The following is a 20,641-nucleotide window of genomic DNA, read 5'->3' on the forward strand; positions in this document are numbered from 1 at the left end:
CATCGCATCTATTCCGATGATGCTACCTTCAAAAACAATTCCTCTGACATGTCCTCCTTCTTCCTTAACTGAGGTTTTCCACCCACGGTCGTTGACAGGGCCCTCAACCGCGTCTGGCCCATCTCCCGCGCATCCGCCCTCACGCCTTCTCCTCCCTCCCAGAAACATGATAGGGTCCCCCTTGTCCTCACTTATCACCCCACCAGCCTCCGCATTCAAAGGATCATCCTCCGCCATTTCCGCCAACTCCAGCATGATGCCTTATCTTTTGCACTAATGTGCTGGGCTCCTCGATAATTGAGGATGGGGATATTTGTGGAGCCTCCACCTCCAGTGTGTTGTTTAATTGTCCACCACCATTTACGACTGGATGTGCAGGACTGTACACATCTTCCCTTCACCCCCACTATCGGCATTCCATAGGGATCGTTCCCTCCGGGACACCCTGGTCCACTCCTCCATCACTCCCTCCTCCTCAACCCCCTCCTATGGCACCACCCCATGCCCACGCAATAGATGCAACACCTGCCCCTTCACTTCCTCTCTCCTCACTGTCCAAGGGCCCACACATTCCTTTCAAGTGAAGCAGCATTTCACTTGCATTTCCCCCAACTTAGTCTAGTGCATTCTTTGCTCCCAATGTGGTCTCCTCTACATTGGAGAGACCAAACGTAAACTAGGCAACCGCTTTGCACAACACCTGCGGTCTGTCCGCAAGAATGACCCAAACCTCCCTGTCGCTTGCCATTTTAACACTCCACCCTGCTCTCTTGCCCCCATGTCTGTCCTTGGCTTGCTGCATTGTTCCAGTGAAGCCCAACGCAAACTCGAGGAACAACACCTTATCTTCCGACTAGGCACTTTACAGCCTTCCGGACTGAATATTGAATTCAGCAACTTTAGGTCTTGAGCTCCCTCCTCCAACCCCACCCCCATTCTGTTTCTTTCCCCTTCCTTTTGTTTTTTCCAATAAATTATATAGATTTTTCTTTTCCCATCTATTTCCATTATTTTTAAATATTTTTCAATCTTTTATACTCCCTCCACCCCCACTAGAGCTATACCTTGAGTGCCCTACCATCCATTCTTAATTAGCACATTCGTTTAGATAATATCACCAACTTTAACACCTATGTGTTCTTTTGTTCTGTTGTCTGTGACATCTTTTGATGATCTGCTTCTATCACTGCTTGTTTGTCCCTACAACCACACCAACCCCCTCCACTTCTCTCCCCCCACCCAAACCACCCCCCCAACACACCTTAAACCAGCTTATATTTCACCCCTTTCTTGGATTCACTCAAGTTCTGTCGAAGGGTCATGAGGACTCGAAACATCAACTCTTTTCTTCTCCGCCGATGCTGCCAGACCTGCTGAGTTTTTCCAGGCAATTCTGTTTTTACATTGTTGTGGAGTGTTGGTTACAGTTCGGTAGGTCTGAAGAAGACTTCATAGTCTTACATAGGTTAACTGTAAGTCTTTATTTACTCTTAGGACTATTTACAAATATACACTACAGGGTAGAAGCTAAGAGCTGTCGCCATGCTTGTTGGTACTAATGGCTCTGTCCAACCCTCAACTGATTCTTGGTGCAGGGTCATGTGCTCTTTACATCACTGTATGGACAGTACTGTACTCAATCCTACATTCAACCTATTTGTGCCAGACCCTTATACTACACCCCCTACATGTTTTGCTCCAATTATTTAAGTAACTATAGGTTACCTTATGTCTTACACTGTTATTACTATCATACATAGGGGAGACGGTGACATAGTGATAATGTCACTGGACTAGTAATCCAGAGACCCAGGTTAATGCCTTGGGGGCATGGATTTAAATCCCATCATGGCAGCTGGTGGAATTTGAATTCAGTTAATAAATCTGGAATATAAAGCTAGTCTCAGGGATAGTAACCATGAAACTATCTTTGATAGTCACAAAAATCCATCTGGTTCAATAATGACATTTAGGGAAGGAAATCTGCCATCCTTACATGGTGTGGCCTACATGTCACTCAAGACCCACAGCAATGTGGTTGACTCTTAACTGCCCTCTGAAATTATCTAGCAAAGACAATTAGGGATGAGCAAACAAATGCTGGCTTTTCCAGTGACACCCAAAGCCCATGAAAGAATAAAAAGTTTTACATTGTCATTATCACATCTCCCCCTTCAAGTCCTTGGGGAGAGGTTTCCCCATGTCGGGCGGGCCAAGCGGGAGTGGGCGGGGACCTGATCACCGCCCATGATCGGGTCAGTGTCGTCATTTTATGCGGGCGCGCCAATTAAGGCCTGCTCAGCGTATTTCTAGGCTCCCGAGGATAGCGGCAGTGGGCAGGCAGCAGCGCGAGTGCACTGACCGCCGGGTCCAATGACGACCTGGTGGCCTGTTTAAATGAAGGGTTGGCAGCCTTTGCAAGGCTGCTCACAATGGTAAGTAGAAGGGCTCACCAGCGGGTTTCTGGTGAGGTGGCAAGTCCGGAGCATAGACCAGCAGAGCAGGCCTGGCCGGAGAGTAGGGCAGCGGGACAGGACAGGCTGGAGGGTAGGGCAGCTTGTCCCTCGTTTTTTGGATGAGTGCCTAGCTGCCCTCCTGGAGGAGGTGGCAGCTTGGTGGGAGGTCCTGCTTCTGAGGGACAGGAGGCAGAGCCCCCCGCCCCCATCTGACCAAACGTGCCTGGATGGCCGAGAATGTGATCTCCCATGATGTGGTGCGAAGCACATGAGCTCAGTGCTACAAGAGATCCAATGACCTCCTGTGCTCAGGAAGGGTGAGTAAAATGTTGGCTGAGGTCACTTAATGCAGCCGTCAGCCTTTCCCCCCAATGCGCCCCCCCTCCTCCCACCCCCAACAACTCTGAGTGCAGTTACAGCATTGAATCCTTCACGGCATCTTTCCCTCACTAGGTGGGCCAGAGATATTGCCCATGCCTAGTTGGCCCTGAGAGGGTAGTGCTGAGATGGGTTCTGCACCCACAGCATGTGTGACACTGACACCCAGAGTATAGATTCAGGGGCAAACTCAAGGGTCTACACCTAGGCAGAGTACTGGAACTGGGAAGCATGTCAAAGTCAGGGTGCTAACATGCTGGGAGGGGAGCTTCCAGGTGGCGGGGCACCAATCCATCTGCTGTCTTTGCATTCCATGTGTTTGTGCCTCCTTGCTTTGCAAGGTTAGACCGTGTGCTGCCAAATGTGATGGAGCATTTGGGCAAGTGGGGGGTCTACCCTGTAAGTGTGCGGCAGCTGCAGGATGACAAAGAACAAGAGCCCTGCAATGTCCCACTCTGACTGGGTTGGCAGGGATGCGATGGGAATCCAAGTACAGGCTGGTCTAATCAATGCTCTTCTCTCCTTTTCAAGAAAAGACTGCGCACAATTCCACTGAATGGACTGGCGGAGGGCAGGCTCAGTTGACCATCCTGACACCTTTTGCGCAGCAGAACATGGAGAGGCGCCATGTGCCCAGGTCCACTGGTGGCAGTGAGGCTGGGGTGCCATGGGGAGGTACGTTTGCCAAGCACGAGGTCACCATGTGTGTCCCAAAAGCCCTGGCACTGCTGAATACTCAGTGATCGAAGATTGCAACACAGGTTGACCATTGATTATGAAAGGATGAGCGCATAATGATCTGGGGGAACAAGCATGCACATTGACATTGTCTCCATGCTAACGAATCAAATGTCCTTGTTTTTCCTTTCAGGATCACTGAAGCAGGGCCAGGAGGAGGAGGCAAAGGGGTCACCTCTCACACCTGAGTGCCTTGAGCGTATTGATTCACCAGCATCAAACCATCTCTGTCAGGCAGGCACCAGCGCAGATACTAGACCTCGGTAGGAATTAGATCTTTGGCAAGTGTCCCAAGGCACAGCGGTGAGGGCACTTCACACTTGGTCGAGGTGCGGGTGAAGACAGAGAGTGCACAGGGCGCCGGCAGTCGGAGGGTTGCTGGGGACCAGGCACCTGCTCGGTTGGTGACAGATGATGTGCCTCTGGAGTCGTCCACGAGGAAGCAAACAATGGAAGTGCAGCAGGATATGCGGGAGGATCTGGCAGCGATACATGAGGCAACGCATGGCATGGTGTCCGTGCTGGAGGAGTCCATGTGGAGCATCACGAATGCAATGAGCCTCATGGCCGAGCACCATGCTTCCTCCATGGAGAGACTGGCGACCCTAGTGGAGATGCTTCTCCAGGGGACCAATCAGGGCGTCCTGGGGATGTACTCAGACCTGCAAGCCCTCACAGTGGCATTGACCTCAGCTGGTCAGTGTCAGTGTGGGAGATGGTTTGGGCACCAAGTATCCCAGCGCAACGCCCATCCATCTATGGTGAGCAGGGAGGTCCGAAGCAACTTCACATCGGCGCAGCAGCTGCCTGTCATCTCTGCGAGCTCCTCTCAGGCACTCTGGATAAGAGCAACAGCTCCTCTGCTCGTCTGCCAGTGACCACAGCATCCGATGAGGCTGCGGCGACTGGGGGGATGCCAGCTGTGGAACTGGCCGTTCCCTCCTAGGCTGGGCCATCAAAGGCTCCATGGGCCAGAAGACAGCAGCCAAGGTCATCGAGGCCAACAGGACAGCACAGTGAGCAGCTGTCTCAGATGCCAGTGCCAGCGAGGGGACAGCATCTAGACGAAACATCCGTAAGCGTAAATTTAAGGCACTTTAGGCACACCATGGGTTTCTCACTGGTGCTTTTGTGTTGCCCCACTATTAGTTCAATAACTTGGTGTGATGTGCAATACCTTTTTTTTTTGGTTTCTGAATTTCATTTTGTTATATCAGTAAATTTTGATATGTTCCCATGCCTCAGGGTGATTCCTTACTTCTGCATGTGTACAGGAAGCCCTGACATTATGAGTGAGTTGTTTGACATTGAGCTTTATTGACAAGGGCCTTAGTTAATGTTTTTAACCAGGCTGATTTTGCACTCAGGTATCGAGCATGGAGCCTGCAGCCCTGGCGTGTGATGGAGGTCCATCTGTGGTGGGCTAGCTGAAGATTCTTTGGATTAAAGCCTCCCAGGTATCCGTACCTCCATGGAGTAAGCCCAGGTCAGTGTCAAACCCCTCAGCATTCTCCTCTGCGTGCTCATCCTCGGACTCACTGCTGGACTCATCATGTCCAGCCAGAGCACTGCATCTACATCTTCTTCACCCACCGCGTCTCCCCTTTCCAGCACAAGATTGTGGAGAGCGCAGCATGCAACCACTATCAGTGACACATGATCTGGGGGGTACTGGAGTGCGCCCCCGAGCGGTCCAGGCACCTGAAGTGCATCTTGAGAAGACTGATGGCTCTCTCCACCACAGCCATTTTGGAGGTGTGGCTCCTATTGTACCGCTGCTCAATCTCTGTTCTTAGAATGGCGGAGAGGCGTCATGAGCCACCTTCTGAGGGGATAGCCCTTGTCTCCCAGCAGCCATCCATCCAGCTGAGCTGGAGCACTGAAGAGCCTCGGCACCTGGGAGTGTCTGAGTATGTAGGTGTCATGGGATCTGCCTGGCTACCTTGCATAGACTTGCAGAATCAGCATCCTGTGATCACACACTATCTGCACGTTCATCGAGTGAAAGCCCTTCCTGTTGACGAAGGCACCGGGCTCACCTGCTGGTGCCTTGATGGCCACATGTGTACAGTCTAATGCACCCTGGATGCGGGGGAAGCCAGCAATGGCCGCAAAGCCTCTGGCTCGCTCTGTCTGGCTGGCCTCGTACCAGCAGTAGTGGATGAAAGTCAATGCAGCCTGAACAGAGCATCTGTCACCTGCTTGGCACAAGTGTGAACAGCTGACTGTGAGACTCTGCAAAGATCACCCACTGACCCCTGGAAAGAAACAAAGGCATAGAAGTTGAGGGCAGCCATGAACTTCAACACCAATGGCATCACGTGCTCACCCATACAGTTGGTGCAGATCTCAGAGCCTATCATCTGACAGGTGGAGGTGACTGTCTCCCTTGAGAGACGGAGCCTCCTTCAGCACTGCACCTCAGACATATTGAGGTAGCAGCTTGGCCTCCTGTACACCCTGGCAGCAGGATAGTGGCATCTTCTGCAGACCCTTCTGCCTTGGACTTCCTGTTGGCACTGCTCCTTGTGCCTGTGCCTCTCCTCCCAAAGATGGCTCCCCTGGAGGCTGAATGTGGATTCCTGGCCTCCTCCCCCTTTTGGCCCTCCCTTCCTCCTCAGAGGAGGTGCCTCCAGTGGATAGCATAACTCCCATTCCCAGGCTAAGGGAAAGCTTCCTGAAAACTGCAGGCCCCAAAAATGATATTTACTGTAGAGTCCTGACCTGAAGGCTGTTACTCCTGTCCAAGCAGCCATTATGAGCTTTGAAGTATTCCTGCTCACACAGGCAAGTAGCAGTAACTTTCACAATTAAATATCTAACAGAAATCACTTGCAACCCCACTCACCCCTCTTCTCCCACCCATGGATGAGGTTTATACAAATGTCTCCTACCCGCCTGCCCATTGCGCCTGTGCAACATCCTGAAGATCGCATGGGCCCTGGAAAATTACAGACAATTGCTGCCTCAAGTCCGAGAACATCATGCAACTATCCACCTAAATATTGCAATGGTGCGCAGTGACGGGGATGCTCGCCCGATGTCACCGAGCATCATTTCATGCGTTGACATGCAGGGCCTGCCCCCGCACGCCAATGAGAGAATTCTGGCCCTTGAATTCAAAGGATCAGGCAGTCTGGAGGTCTTATAACCCTTCCATATCTCATTCGCACTACTGTCAGAGGAGTGGTAGTCTCTATCACTGCTGGTTCTTTCTGTAGGTTCAGAGGCTGTTCTGGCATGTGTTTATTTTTTCATCCTTTTTCTACGATTCTTTTATGTTGAACCGCACTTGGTTGATTCAGCTGTTGTGCTGGTTGGTGGTTGCTCCCCTAACTCATTTCTTGCGGGTGGATGAACGTTGTGCTCATTTCCTTGTCACTTTTTCCGCTTCTTCTGTCATCATATGGGCCATCACAGCATATGTGGAAATTTACATTTCAAAAATGGAACCCTAGTTTCCACTTGTTTCACAATTTTACCCATGGTTTTGCATGTTTTCTGCTTTTCCAGGCATTCGGCACAATACTTACTGGAGACTTCGGATGCTTGAAGTTCATCAAGTTTTAACTGAAGATCTGTCTTTGTTGAATGTGCTTCTACAAGTTTGTCATTTAAGCATTTCAAGTTATCTTTCAAGTGTTCTATATCCTTTGAGGGACATTCCAGTGTTGTCATCAATTCTCGTTTTTCCATTACAAGCTCATCTTTCGTATGTGAAAGTTGGTTCTCTATGCTGATCAGTTTTTTTAAGCAGAGCATAATTCCTCTGTGCTACTCCTCAAGTTTATGTTCTGTAATTGCACTTCTGCCAATTGTATCTGAGACTCTTCATGCTCTTTTGTGAGAATTTCTGCTTGCTCTTGCCATTCTAGTTCTTAATTTTCATCTCTGCATATACATCTTTGGAAATGTAACTTTTTCCCAAGTTTTCTCCAAATGTTCAAACATTTTCTTCAGCTCTGTAGTCTCTTTCTTGTATCTCTTCACTTCCTTCTGGAATATAGAACATTTTTTTTTATTCACTCACAGAATGTGAGCTCTGCTAGCAGGGCCAGCATTAATTGGCCATCCCTAGTTGCCCTTGATAAGGTGGTGGTGAGCTGCCTTCTTGAACTACTGCAGTCCATGTGGTGTAGGCACATCCATAGTGCTGTTAAGGAGGAAGTTCCAGGATTTTGACCCAGTTACCGTGAAGAAACGACGTTATATTTCCAAGTCAGGATGGTGAGTGACTTGGAGGGAAACTTCCAGGTGGTGATGTTCCTATCTATCTGCTCCCCTTGTCCTTCTGGATGGTAGTGGTCATGGGTTTGGAAGGTGCTGTCTAAGGAGCCTTGGTGAATTCCTGCAGTGCACCTTGCAAATCGTACACACTGCTGCTACTGTGCATCGGTGGTGGAGGGAGTGATCGTTTGTGGGTGTGGTGCCAATCAAGCAGGCTGCTTTGTCCTGGACAGTGTCAAGCTTCTTGAGTGTTGTGGGAGCTGCACTCACCAAGTCCCTTGCTTCACTTCATAATTTTCCAGAGGAACAAACTTTGACCTGATGGATCCTTGTAGCATGTGAAGGTCCTTTAGCAGGTTTTCCTTTTCTTTGCAAAGTGCAATTACTTGGTCTTCAGTTGTCTTGTAATTTAACAGAGTTCCATCAAGTTTGTTCTACTGGCCCTCCATTCTGCTGTTCAAGGTGGTCTTTATTCCTTCATGCTGCTGAAGTGTTATGTACGATTTTTGAATCTGATCTTGAAGGAGTGTTAGCTGTTCTTTCAATTGTTTACTTTCCCATTCAACCCTGCCTTCTCACTCTGTTCTTCAGTGCATTGCTTTGTTACCACTGATGCTTCCAATTAAGCTTTTTCTGAAGTAGTGTTCAACATCTTTTTTAACTCCTCATGTATTCTCAGGGACATATATTGGTTCCTCAAGGAGTCTTTCAAGGCCACAATTTCTTTGAGTGCAGTTTATGCCTGCTGTTTTACCTGGCTGTACAGCTGGATGAGTTTTCCCAACTCCCACTTCAATTTGCCAACAATGGAATTCATACTTGTTATTTTCTCCTGGTACCTTTGTGACACCTCAGAAACTTGTTTGTTCAAATCTCAAACAGTTTGGTTCATTGATGATGTCATTTTTTCCTGCATTTTCAAAGCTATATACTCTGCTTAAATTTTGTGGTTCAAATCTTCCACTTCAGATTTGATGCAAACATTTTCCAATGTTCTTTCATTTTCTTTTTGCAGGGTTTGTTTATTTTAGACTTCATCAGATAGGAAGGGACTTGGTTATCTTTGTTCATGAGTCACTAACATGCAGGTGCAGCAAGCAAGTGAGAAGGCAAATGGCATGTTGACCTTTATTACAAGAGGATTTGAGTATAGGAGTAAAGATATCTTACTGCAATTATGTAGAGCCTTGGTGAGACCTGTGTGCTGTTTTGGTCTCCTTACTTAAGGAAAAATACACTTGCCATAGAGGGAGTGCAACAAAAGTTCACTAAATTCATTCCTGGGGTGGAGGAATTGTCCTATGAGAAAAGATGAAATAGGCTGGGCCTTTATTATCTGGACTTTAGTAGAATGAGAGGTGATGTCATTCAAACATAGAAAATTTTTATAGGGTTTGACAGGGTAGATACAGGAATGATGTTTCCCTTGGCTAGGGGGTCTAGAACCAGGGGGTGAAGTCTCAGAATAAGGGACAAACCATTTAGTACTGAGGTAACTCTTTTGAGTACAAACCCATTTCCATCTGTTTCAGATGAAGTTACATTGTTTCATAGTTTGCCATTGTGAGATCTGAACTCTTGATAATCTTTTAAATGAAAACCAAATCAACAAAATTGGGATAAATCAGGCACAGCCCCTAATTCAGGTCAGCTGTAAAACCAAGAACAAAGTTGAAAGGAAACTTACAAACTTTAAATCAAAATGTGATTAAAGGGGTCAACAAAACACCCCAGCCCCCGCGGTGCCCACCGAGCATGGAAGGCCTCGAGAGTGCCAGCAGACACCGCGTGCTCCCTCTCCAGGGACATCCGGCAGCAAACGTAGCCACGGATTTCTAAGATGTAACTCTTTTGAGTACAAACACGTTTCCATCTGTTTCAGATGAATTACATTGTTTCATAGTTTGCCATTGTGAGATTTGAACTCTTGATACTCTTTTGAGTAAACCTGTTTCCATCTGTTTCAGATGAAGTTACATTGTTTCATAGTTTGCCATTGTGAGATTTGAACTCTTGATCTTGGGGTTACAAGCCCAGTACCATAACCACTTGGCTATTTAGGCCAAGCCTAGTACTGACGTAAGTATTGGTATCTGTTGATGGATGTTAAATACCCAGTAGTTTAAGGTAATAAGGGGAACCGGTGTTGGATATTAGTTAGTTAATTGTACTCAGATGTGTATATAAAGAGTCGGCCAGCACTGGGTGAGACTGTGTTTGAATTGAGAAGTGAGCTTTGTAGCAAGCAGTAAACAGTTTTTACCAAAGCATCACTTTCTGTGCAGTTTGAGGATCTTCCACAAGTTGACACCATATTGTAGGGTGTTGGTTACAGTTCAGTAGGCCTGAAGAAGTCTTCATAGTCATATGTAGGTTAACTATAAATCTTTAATAAAAACAAAAATTGCTGGAAAAACTCATCAAGTCTGACAGCATCTGTGGAGAGGAAGACAGGGTTAATGTTTTGAGTCTGAATGAATCTTCATCAGAACTAAAAATCTTTATTGACTCATAACTATTTACAAATATAACATAAAGGGTATAAACTAGGGCTGTCTGCACAGCTCTGTTCGGCACTAGACGGACTCTGCGCGCAGGTCAAGTGTTCTTTTACATCATTGCGTGGGTGGTACTGTACTCAGCCACATTAACCCTGTATGTGACAGACTGCTCTATTACAAATACCACGCTTGGCCTAAATAGCCAAATGGTTATGGTACTGGGCTTGTAACCCCAAGATCAAGAATTCAAATCTCACAATGGCAAACTATGAAACAATGTAACTTCATCTGAATAGGAACAGATGGAAACGGGTTTGTACTCGAAAGAGTTACAAATATCACCAACCAATGGAGCTGTTAAGCTTTTACGCTTATCACCACAGCAGCACGAAGCAGCCAATGTGTGATTTCAGTGCTCCTAAACCAGTAGATGGCAATATTGGGACACTGATAATCAATGAAATTACAAGCAAAACAAAAATGCGAACTTTAGTTTATACGCCCAAAATCGGAGAATTGCAACACGGAAAAGGCTGATTTGCAAAGTCCGCTTTGGACTGGAGCGGTTTGGAGCAAAGGTCGTCGGTTTTCTGCTGCGGTTGCGCGCAAACGCAACAGGTTGGCAGCAAACAAGGAAGAAGAAATGAATTTCCTTCTGGAGTCGCTTCTCACACTGTTCCTGTCGCTGTATTACATTCTGGAAGCTCTGGTGCTGCTGGTCGTGCCGGTACGGAGGAAGAATGTGAGCGGGGAGATAGTGCTGGTGACCGGGGCTGGCAGCGGCGTCGGGCGGCTCGTGGCGCTCGAGTTCGCCCGCCGACACGCCACGCTCGTGCTCTGGGACATCAATGAGGAAGGCAACAAGGAGACTGCCCGGCAGGCCCGAGAGCGCGGAGCTTCCCGGGTCTACACCTACACGTGTGATTGCAGCAAGAGGACTTCTGTCTACGAAGTAGCCGACAAGGTAAAGAAAATACATTCTAAAAACTGCGAGCGAAGATTTGCATTACTTCCCGGAGGGGCAGGAGGGGTTAAATACAATACACGCAGAGGCTGTATCATCACTTTCTTTTTGTCAAGTAAATAAATCCCACTAGCACAGGTTTTTTTGTGTCATTCTATGATTTTAGTTTGGAAATCTTCCCACTATCACACCCCCTCGCCCCAGGAAAAAAATATTCTTAAAGGCAATGGTAAATCTGAACCATCCTCACCAATTATTTTGGTCAACGCCCAAATACCTGGTCATGTGAGACATTGCACTTGAGTGCAAGTGAACTGTTTGGTAAATTGGTGTTTAGAATCCACCAACCCACCCCTGCCCCTGTACACAAACATGGCCTGTTTGACTCGTGTGGCAGGAACCCTCGTCAATTTTCCAATCCTTAATCCAGGATACCAAAGCTAATTTATGAAATTCCAAGACCTACAAGGGTTCCTGCCCCAATAGCCAGAGAAAAAGAACCTGTAAATGCTGGCAATGGGCACACACAAGTGGGATGAGTCCACTAATGCTGTGGAGAATGAATTCCTAGTATGTATACAAGATGGTTTTCTAGAACAATATGTTGAGGAACTAACTAGGGAACATAATTGACTGCCACTGCTCTTCAACAAATGCCTACCTCCTTGAAGAAGTTCTGTTCCTCTCTGCGACAAGATTTCCGTATCTCTCTGTTGTCTTGCTCACCTTCCTTGCTTTCCATTTCCCTCCTAGTGTTTGACAAGGTGTTTACTAAAACAGTGACTGTCTCCGTCTTCGACTTACCCCACGTGGATTTCAACTGAAATTCCACCCCTCATGTTTCGAACCCACCCAGGATTACAGGTATCTCCGGGACATAAAACGTTTCTCGGACTGCTGTTCCCGTCACATTCTGAAATCCACACTCAGTGCCATGCGCTGCCATATGAACACACTCGACCTCTCCCTCCAGCAGCACCGCCGTACCCTTTTTCAAAGCTGCGCGTGCCCCCAGTTTCATTTTATCCTTCGGCTCATCCGACGCCTCAACAAGAAACTTTTTCTCTTTCTCTCAAGTGCTAAGGAACGCAAGCTGCAACAACTCATTGACACCAACACCCATCTAGGACCCTCTACCCCTGCCTGTTCCTCCGTCCCCACCCTTTCTTCCAATCCCAACCCCAGCCGTGTATTCACTATACCCCCTGACCTTCCCCTCTCCGATGCTGAACGTTCAGTGCTCAGCAAAGGACTTAGTTTCATACCCTTACGCCCTCACCTCAATGAATTTCGGGCTCGGCATGATACTGAACTCTTCTTCCGCCGTCTTCGTCTCCGGGCTCACTTCTTTGGGCAGGAGTCCTCTCCCAGTTCAATGGATCCTTTTACCCATCTCCAATATTCTCCCTCCACCTGGACCCCTCCCTCTGGATTCTTACCTTCTCTCGATCTTTTCATTAAGAACTGTCGGCGCGACATTAGTCGTCTCAATTTCTCTGCTCCTTTCACCCATTCTAATCTGTCTCTATATGAACTTACTGCACTCCATTCTCTCAGGTCCAACCCTGACATTGTCATCAAACCCGCTGACAAGGGTGGTGCTGTTGTTGCCTGGCGCACTGACCTCTACCTCGCGGAGGCTGAGCGTCAACTCGCAGACACTTCCTCCTACCTCTCCCTGGACCATGACCCCACCACTGAACATCAAGCCATTGTTTCCAGGACTGTCAGTGACCTCATCTCCTCTGGGGATCTCCCTCCCACAGCTTCCAACCTGATAGTCGCCCAACCTCGGACGGCCCGCTTCTATCTCCTACCCAAAATCCACAAACAGAACTGCCCCGGTAGACCGATGGTCTCAGCTTGCTCCTGCCCCACAGAACTCATTTCTCGTTATCTTGACTCCCTTCTCTCTCCCCTTGTCCAGTCCCTTCCCACCTACATCCATGATTCCTCTGACACCTTATGTCACATCAACAATTTCCAGTTCCCTGGCCCCAACCGCTTCCTCTTCACCATGGACGTCCAATCCCTCTACACCTCCATCCCCCACCAGGATGGTCTGAGGGCCCTTAGCTTCTTCCTCGAACAGAGGCCCGAACAATCCCCATCCACCACTACTCTCCTCCGTCTGGCTGAACTTGTTCTCACACTGAATAATTTCTCCTTCAACTCCTCTCACTTCCTCCAAATAAAAGGTGTGGCTATGGGTACCCGCATGGGCCCCAGCTATGCCTGTCTCTTTATGGGGTATGTGGAACATTCCTTGTTGCACTCCTACTCCGGCCCCCTTCCACAACTCTTTCTCCGGCACATCGATGATTACTTCGGTGCCGCTTCATGCTCTCGTCAGGACTTGGAAAAATTTATTAATTTTGCTTCCAATCTCCACCCCTCCATCATTTTCACGTGGTCCATCTCTGACACTTCCCTTCCCTTCCTTGACCTCTCTGTCTCAATCTCTGGTGATAGACTGTCCACCAATATCCATTACAAACCCCTCGACTCCCACAGCTATCTCGACTACAGCTCCTCACACCCCGCTTCCTGTAAGGACTCCATCCCATTCTCTCAGTTCCTTCGCCTCCGTCGCATCTGTTCCGATGATGCTACATTCAAAAACAGTTCCTCTGACATGTCCTCCTTCTTCCTTAACCGAGGTTTTCCACCCACGGTCGTTGACAGGGCCCTCAACCGTGTCCGGCCCATCTCCCGCGCATCCGCCCTCACGCCTTCTCCTCCCTCCCAGAAACATGGTAGGGTCCCCCTTGTCCTCACTTATCACCCCACCAGCCTCCGCATTCAAAGGATCATCCTCCGCCATTTCCACCAACTCCAGCATGATGCCACCACCAAACACTTCTTCCCTTCACCCCCCTTATCGGCATTCCGTTGGGATCGCTCCCTCCGGGACACCCTGGTCCACTCCTCCATCACCCCCTACTCCTCAACCCCCTCCTATGGCACCACCCCATGCCCACGCAAAAGATGCAACACCTGCCCCTTCACTTCCTCTCTCCTCACCGTCCAAGGACCCAAACACTCCTTTCAAGTGAAGCAGCATTTCACTTGCATTTCCCCCAACTTAGTCTACTGCATTCGTTGCTCCCAATATGGTCTCCTCTACATTGGAGAGACCAAACATAAACTGGACAACCGCTTTGCAGAACACCTGCGGTCTGTCCGCAAGAATGACCCAAACCTCCCTGTCGCTTGCCATTTCAACACTCCACCCTGCTCTCTTGCCCACATGTCTGTCCTTGGCTTGCTGCATTGTTCCAGTGAAGCCCAACGCAAACTGGAGGAACACCACCTCATCTTCCGACTAGGGACTTTACAGCCTTCCGGACTGAATGTTGAATTCAACAACTTTAGGTCGTAAGCTCCCTCCCCCATCCCCACCCCCTTTCTGTTTCCCCCTTCCCTTTTTTTTCCAATAAATTATAAAGATTTTCCTTTTCCCACCTATTTCCATTATATAAAAAAAAACCCCACTACAGCTATACCTTGAGTGCCCTACCATCCATTCTTAATTAGCACATTCGTTTAGATAATATCACCAACTTTAATTTTAACACCTATGTGTTCTATTGTACTATTGTCGTTGACATCTTTTGATGATCTGCTTCTATCACTGCTTGTTTGTCCCTACAACCACACCACCCCCCCCACCTCCACCTCTTTGTCTCTCTATCTCTCCGACCCCACACACACACCTTAAACCAGCTTATATTTCAACTCTTTCTTGGACTCGAACGCAAGTTCTGTCGAAGGGTCATGAGGACTCGAAACGTCAACTCTTTTCTTCTCCGCCGATGCTGCCAGACCTGCTGAGTTTTTCCAGGTAATTCTGTTTTTGTAACTAGGGAACAGGCTATCTTAGATCTAGTATTGTGCAATGAGAAAGGGTTGATCAATAGCCTTTTTGTAAAGGAGCCTTTAGGGAAGATTGACCACAATATGATGGAAATTGGCATTAAGTTTGAAGGAGATGATGTTCAATCTGAAACTGGAATCTTAAATCTAAACAAAGGAAATGATAAAGGTTTGAGTGGCATGTTGGCTGTGCTAGATTGGGAAACCACAATAAAAGATAAAAACAAAAAACTGCGGATGTTGGAAATCCAAAACAAAAACAGAATTATCTGGAAAAACTCAGCCGGTCTGGGAGCATTGGCGGAGAAGAAAAGAGTTGACGTTTCAAGTCCTCATAACCCTTCCACAGAACTGCTTTTTTTAAATATAAGGAGAGGGGTGAAACATAAGCTGGTTTAAGGTGGGGGGGTAGGGGGGTAGAAATTGGGGGGGTGGTTGTAGGGACAAGCAAGCAGTGATAGGAGCAGGTAATCAAAAGATGTCACAGACAAAAGAACACAGAGGTGTTGAAGGTAGTGATATTATCTAAACGAATGTGCTAATTAAGAATGGATGGTAGGGCACTCAAGGTACAGCTCTAGTGGGGAGTGGGGTGGAAAGACTAGCGGGGCATAAAAGATTTAAAAATAATGGAAATAGGTGGGAAAAGAAAAATCTATATAAATTATTGGAAAGAACAAAAGGAAGGGGGAAGAAACAGAAAGGGGGTGGGGATGGAGGAGGGAGTTCAAGATCTAAAGTTGTTGAATTCAATATTCAGTCCGGAAGGCTGTAAAGTGCCTAGTCGGAAGGTGAGGTGCTGTTCCTCCAGTTTGCTTTGGGCTTCACTGGAACAATTCAGCAAGCCAAGGACAGACATGTGGGCAAGAGAGCAGGGTGGAGTGTTAAAATGGCAAGCGACAGGGAGGTTTGGATCATTCTTGCGGACAGATCGCAGGTGTTCTGCAAAGCGGTCGCCCAGTTTACGTTTGGTCTTTCCAATGTAGAGGAGACCGCATTGGGAGCAACCAATGCAATAGACTAAGTTCGGGGAAATGCAAGTAAAACGCTGCTTTACTTGAAAGGAGTGTTTGGGCCCTTGGACGGTGAGGAGAGAGGAAGTGAAGGGGCAGGTTTTGCATCTTTTGCGTGGGCATGGGGAGGTGCCAAAGGTGGGGGTTGAGGAGTAGGGGGTGATGGAGGAGTGGACCAGGGTGTCCCAGAGGGAACGATCCCTACGGAATGCTGTCGGGGGGTGAAGGGAAGATGTGTTTGGCGGTGGCATCATGCTGGAGTTGGCGAAAATGGCGGAGGATGATCCTTTGAATGCGGAGGTTGATGGGGTGGTAAGTGAGGACAAGGGGGACCCTATCATGTTTCTGAGAGGGAGGAGAAGGCGTGAGGGCGGATGCGCGAGAGGTGGGTCGGACACGGTTGAGGGCCCTGTCAACGACCGTGGGTGGTAAACCTCGGTTAAGGAAGAAGGAGGACATGTCAGAGGAACTGTTTTTGAAGGTAGCATCATCAGAACAGATGCGACAGAGGCGAAGGAACTGAGAGAATGGGATGGAGTCCTTACAGGAAGCGGGGTATGAGGAGCTGCAGTCGAGGTAGCTGTGGGAGCCGGTAGGCTTGTAATGGATATTGGTGGACTGTCTATCACCAGAGATTGAGACAGAGAGGTCAAGGAAGGGAAGGGAAGTGTCAGAGATGGACCATGTGAAAATGATGGAGGGTTGGAGATTGGAAGCAAAATTAATAAATTTTTCCAAGTCCCGACGAGAGCATGAAGCAGCACCAAAGTAATCATCGATGTGCCGGAGAAAGAGTTGTGGAAGGGGGCCAGAGTAGGACTGGAACAAGGAATGTTCCGCATACCCCGTAAAGAGACAGGCATAGCTGGGGCCCATGCGGGTACCCATAGCCACACCTTTTATTTGGAGAAAGTGAGAGGAGTTAAAGGAGAAATTGATCAGCGTGAGAATAAGTTCAGCCAGACGGAGGAGAGTAGTGGCGGATGGGAATTGTTCGGGTCTCTGTTCGAGGAAGAAGCTAAGGGCCCTCAGACCATCCTGGTGGGGGATGGAGGTGTAGAGGGATTGGACGTCCATGGTGAAGAGGAAGCGGTTGGGGCCAGGGAACTGGAAATTGTTGATGTGACATAAGGTGTCAGAAGAATCACGGATGTAGGTGGGAAGGGACTGGACAAGGGAAGAGAGAAGGCAGTCAAGATAACGAGAAATGAGTTCCGTGGGACAGGAGCAGGCTGACATGATCGGTCTACCAGGACAGTTCTGTTTGTGGATTTTGGGTAGGAGGTAGAAGCGGGCCGTCCGAGGTTGGGCGTCTATCAGGTTGGAAGCTGTGGGAGGAAGATCTCCAGAGGAGATGAGGTCAGTGACAGTCCTGGAACCAATGGCTTGATGTTCATTGGTGGGTTCATGGTCCAGGGAGAGGTAGGAGGAAGTGTCTGCGAGTTGACGCTCAGCCTCCGCAAGGTAGAATTCAGTGCGCCAGACAACAACAGCACCACCCTTGTCAGCAGGCTTGATGATAATGTTGGGGTTGGACCTGAGAGAACGGAGTGCAGTAAGTTCAGAGAGAGACAGATTAGAATGGGTGAGAGGAGCAGAGAAATTGAGACAACTAATGTCAGTTCTGTGGAAGGGTCATGAGGACTCGAAACGTCAACTCTTTTCTTCTCCGCCAATGCTGCCAGACCTGAGTTTTTCCAGTTAATTCTGTTTTTGACCGCCATAAAATGTTTGACGGCAATGGCTAGAATTTAAAGAATTAATACAGGATTTATAACAGATATACATTCATTTAATAAGGAATAAAAATCCACAGGAAAAGTGAAGTGGCTAATGAGAAGTTAATGATTGCATATCAAAGGCTTATAAAGTTGTCAAAAAATGTAGTGAGCCTGAGAATTAGGAGCTTTTTAAGAATTAAACAAAGGATCAAGAAACTAATAAAGAAATAGAAAATAGAATGAGAGTAAACTAGTGAGAAACATAAAAAATGACTGTAAAACCTTCTATAGCTGTGTAAAAAGGAATAGATTAGCAAAAGAAAATGTGGGCTCACACAGACAGAAACAGGAGAATATATAAAGGGGAATAAGGACGTGGCAGAGAATCTAAACAAAAATGTTGACTGTCTTTTTAGAGGAACATATAGAAGTTGTCCCAAAAATACTAGAGCCAAGGGACTAGTGAGCATGAGGAACTAAGAGATTATTGCTGAAAAAAGAGACATGCTAACTAAGCTTTTCGTATTGCACCAATCAGGATAGCTTGCAAAAAAAATTCCTGTTACTCTTGGTAATTTCTTGCAAGCTATCCTGATGAGTGCAAAACGTAATGGTTAGCTAGCATGCCTCATTTAATCAGCAGTACTCAAGTTCTGTACTATTAAACAACTGTTTGAAAGAGGTTAGTAAATAAGTTGTACTGGAGAAATTATTAGGACTGAAAGTTAATAAATTCCCTGGAACTGATGATCTGTATCCCAGAGTGTTGATAGTGGCAGCTATAGAGACAGTGGATGAATTAGTGGTCATCAAAATTTTATAGATTCTGGAATGGTTCCTGCAGATTAGAAGATAGCAAATATAACCCCACTATTTTAAAAAGGAGAGAAAACTGGGACCCATAGACCTGTTAGCTTTGCATCTGTAGTAGGGAAAATGCTAGAAAGTATTCTAAATGATGTGATAGCTGAACACTTAGAAAATACTGGTAGGATTAGGCAGAGTCAGCCGGGATTTCTGAAAAGGAAATCATGTTTGACAAACCAGTTGGAGTTTTTTGAGGATGTAACTAGTAGAATAGATAAGAGGGAACCAGTGGATGTGTTGTCTTTGGATTTTCAGAATGCTTTCAGTAAAGCCCCACACAAGCGGTTAGTAAGCAAAATTGGAGCACATGGGATAGGGGCTAACATACTAACGTGGATTGAGAATTAGTTAACTGACAAAAAACAGGGAGTAGGAATAAACGGGTCCTTCTCAGGTCCGCAGGGTGTGCTAGTGGGGCACTGCAAGGAGCAGTACTAGAACCAGGGATACAGTCTAAGGATAAAGGAGTAGGCTGTCTAGGACTGAGATGAGGAATTTCTTCACCCAGATGGTGGTAAATCTTTGGGGTCTCATTCACTATGTTCAAGTTAGAGATCAGATTTTTAGCTATTGAAAGATATCAAGCGATATGAGGTAGTGTAGGGAAATGACATTGAGGTAGAAGATCAGCCATGTTCTACTTGAATGGAGGAGCAGGCTCAAGGAGTTAAATGGCCTGCACCTCCTATTTCCCATGTTCTAAAGAAAAATTGGGCTCAAATACTTAAGGCTTTCAAAGGTCCAGGCCATGACACTAAAATGCTTTGCAGCCAGCTGGTCACTTGCTCTCATTCATCATTCTGGCCCACAATTCTATTCTCAGACTGAGGACAAGGAAACTCCTGCACTGGCTGTACCCTGTTTGGCCACGCCCCTTCTGATGCAGCGAACTATGTTTGTAGTGGACAGAAGCTGGTGGGAAAATTTGGGACACTATGTTTCCAGATGCTGAATCCTACCTCACTTGAGTGAACTTAACACAGAACTATGGACTTTTAGCCCTGGGTGCTTTAAATGAAAAGCCCCCCCAGTTTAGCTAGTTGCCATGTGACAGCTAGCTGTCTCCTCAGGCTATAATGAGTCAAGTGAGACAACAAGGTGTAAAATAGCAGCTTTTGTGGAAAGCAGGTGAGCAGTGCATGCAGGTGCAGAATCTGGGCATAGTAAATTGTTCTTAAAAGTTTAAAATGGTAAGTTTTCTAAACAAAATCAGTTATTTGTACAATAAAGTTTTGAATTATTATATTGAGGTGGTATTTTAAATTTGCCACAGTGCCTACCTTTGATACCAGCATGATGGTAAGGATCGAATATCAGAAAATTGATGTCTGAACTCTCAAGCAGAGCAGGTACCGGTTTAATTGGGTTAGAGAGGGAGAAAAGTTCCAGTATCTGGGCAGCTTGAAGAAAAACTAGGCTCGATGGAAGGGTAATGATTTGGATGGGTTGCACTGCTTTGGTGAATGGGCCTGGAGCAATAGGTGTAGTGGTGGGAGATGGAAGGACAGTTGAGGTAAATCTAAATTTCACTTTATATTTTAAATTTTATTTTTTAAGAAAAATGTATAAATGTGCTTAAATTAATCGTAATTATCATTGTAACAATTCAAATCCTACTAGGAGCACACTCCCAGATGTTTACCACTGCCACCCACCCCCTCATCCCCACCCTTTCCAAAAATGCACCAGCAATTTTCTGCCTTCTATATTTGATTCTGGTTTCTTTTAAGCTTTTTATTTCTCCAAGTGAAGGAATAGTGCACCAGATCACATTTAACTATTGTTTTCACATGCCAGGCCCAAACTTAAATTGTCAGTTTTTGGAGCTGTGCCAGTTTCATTTAAAGCTGTTGGTCAGCTTTTGCTAATTTTCTAGTTTGCCCTGTGTTAGATAAATAAT

The 20,641-nt window shown here is 47.0% G+C and overlaps 1 protein-coding gene across 1 annotated transcript in view; it reads left to right on the plus strand.

The window, feature by feature from the left end:
• Nucleotides 1–10,729: 10,729 nt before the first annotated feature.
• Nucleotides 10,730–20,641, plus strand: part of LOC121278714 (epidermal retinol dehydrogenase 2-like) — a 38,084-nt gene continuing 28,172 nt past the window's right edge. Inside the window, exon 1 of the mRNA XM_041189077.1 lies at nt 10,730–11,264. Coding sequence (XP_041045011.1) covers nt 10,944–11,264 — 321 coding nt within the window. The 5' untranslated portion in view covers nt 10,730–10,943. The remainder of the gene's footprint in view (nt 11,265–20,641) is intronic.

This window comes from Carcharodon carcharias, chromosome 6, assembly GCF_017639515.1.
Source record: "Carcharodon carcharias isolate sCarCar2 chromosome 6, sCarCar2.pri, whole genome shotgun sequence".
Taxonomy (NCBI): domain Eukaryota; kingdom Metazoa; phylum Chordata; class Chondrichthyes; order Lamniformes; family Lamnidae; genus Carcharodon; species Carcharodon carcharias.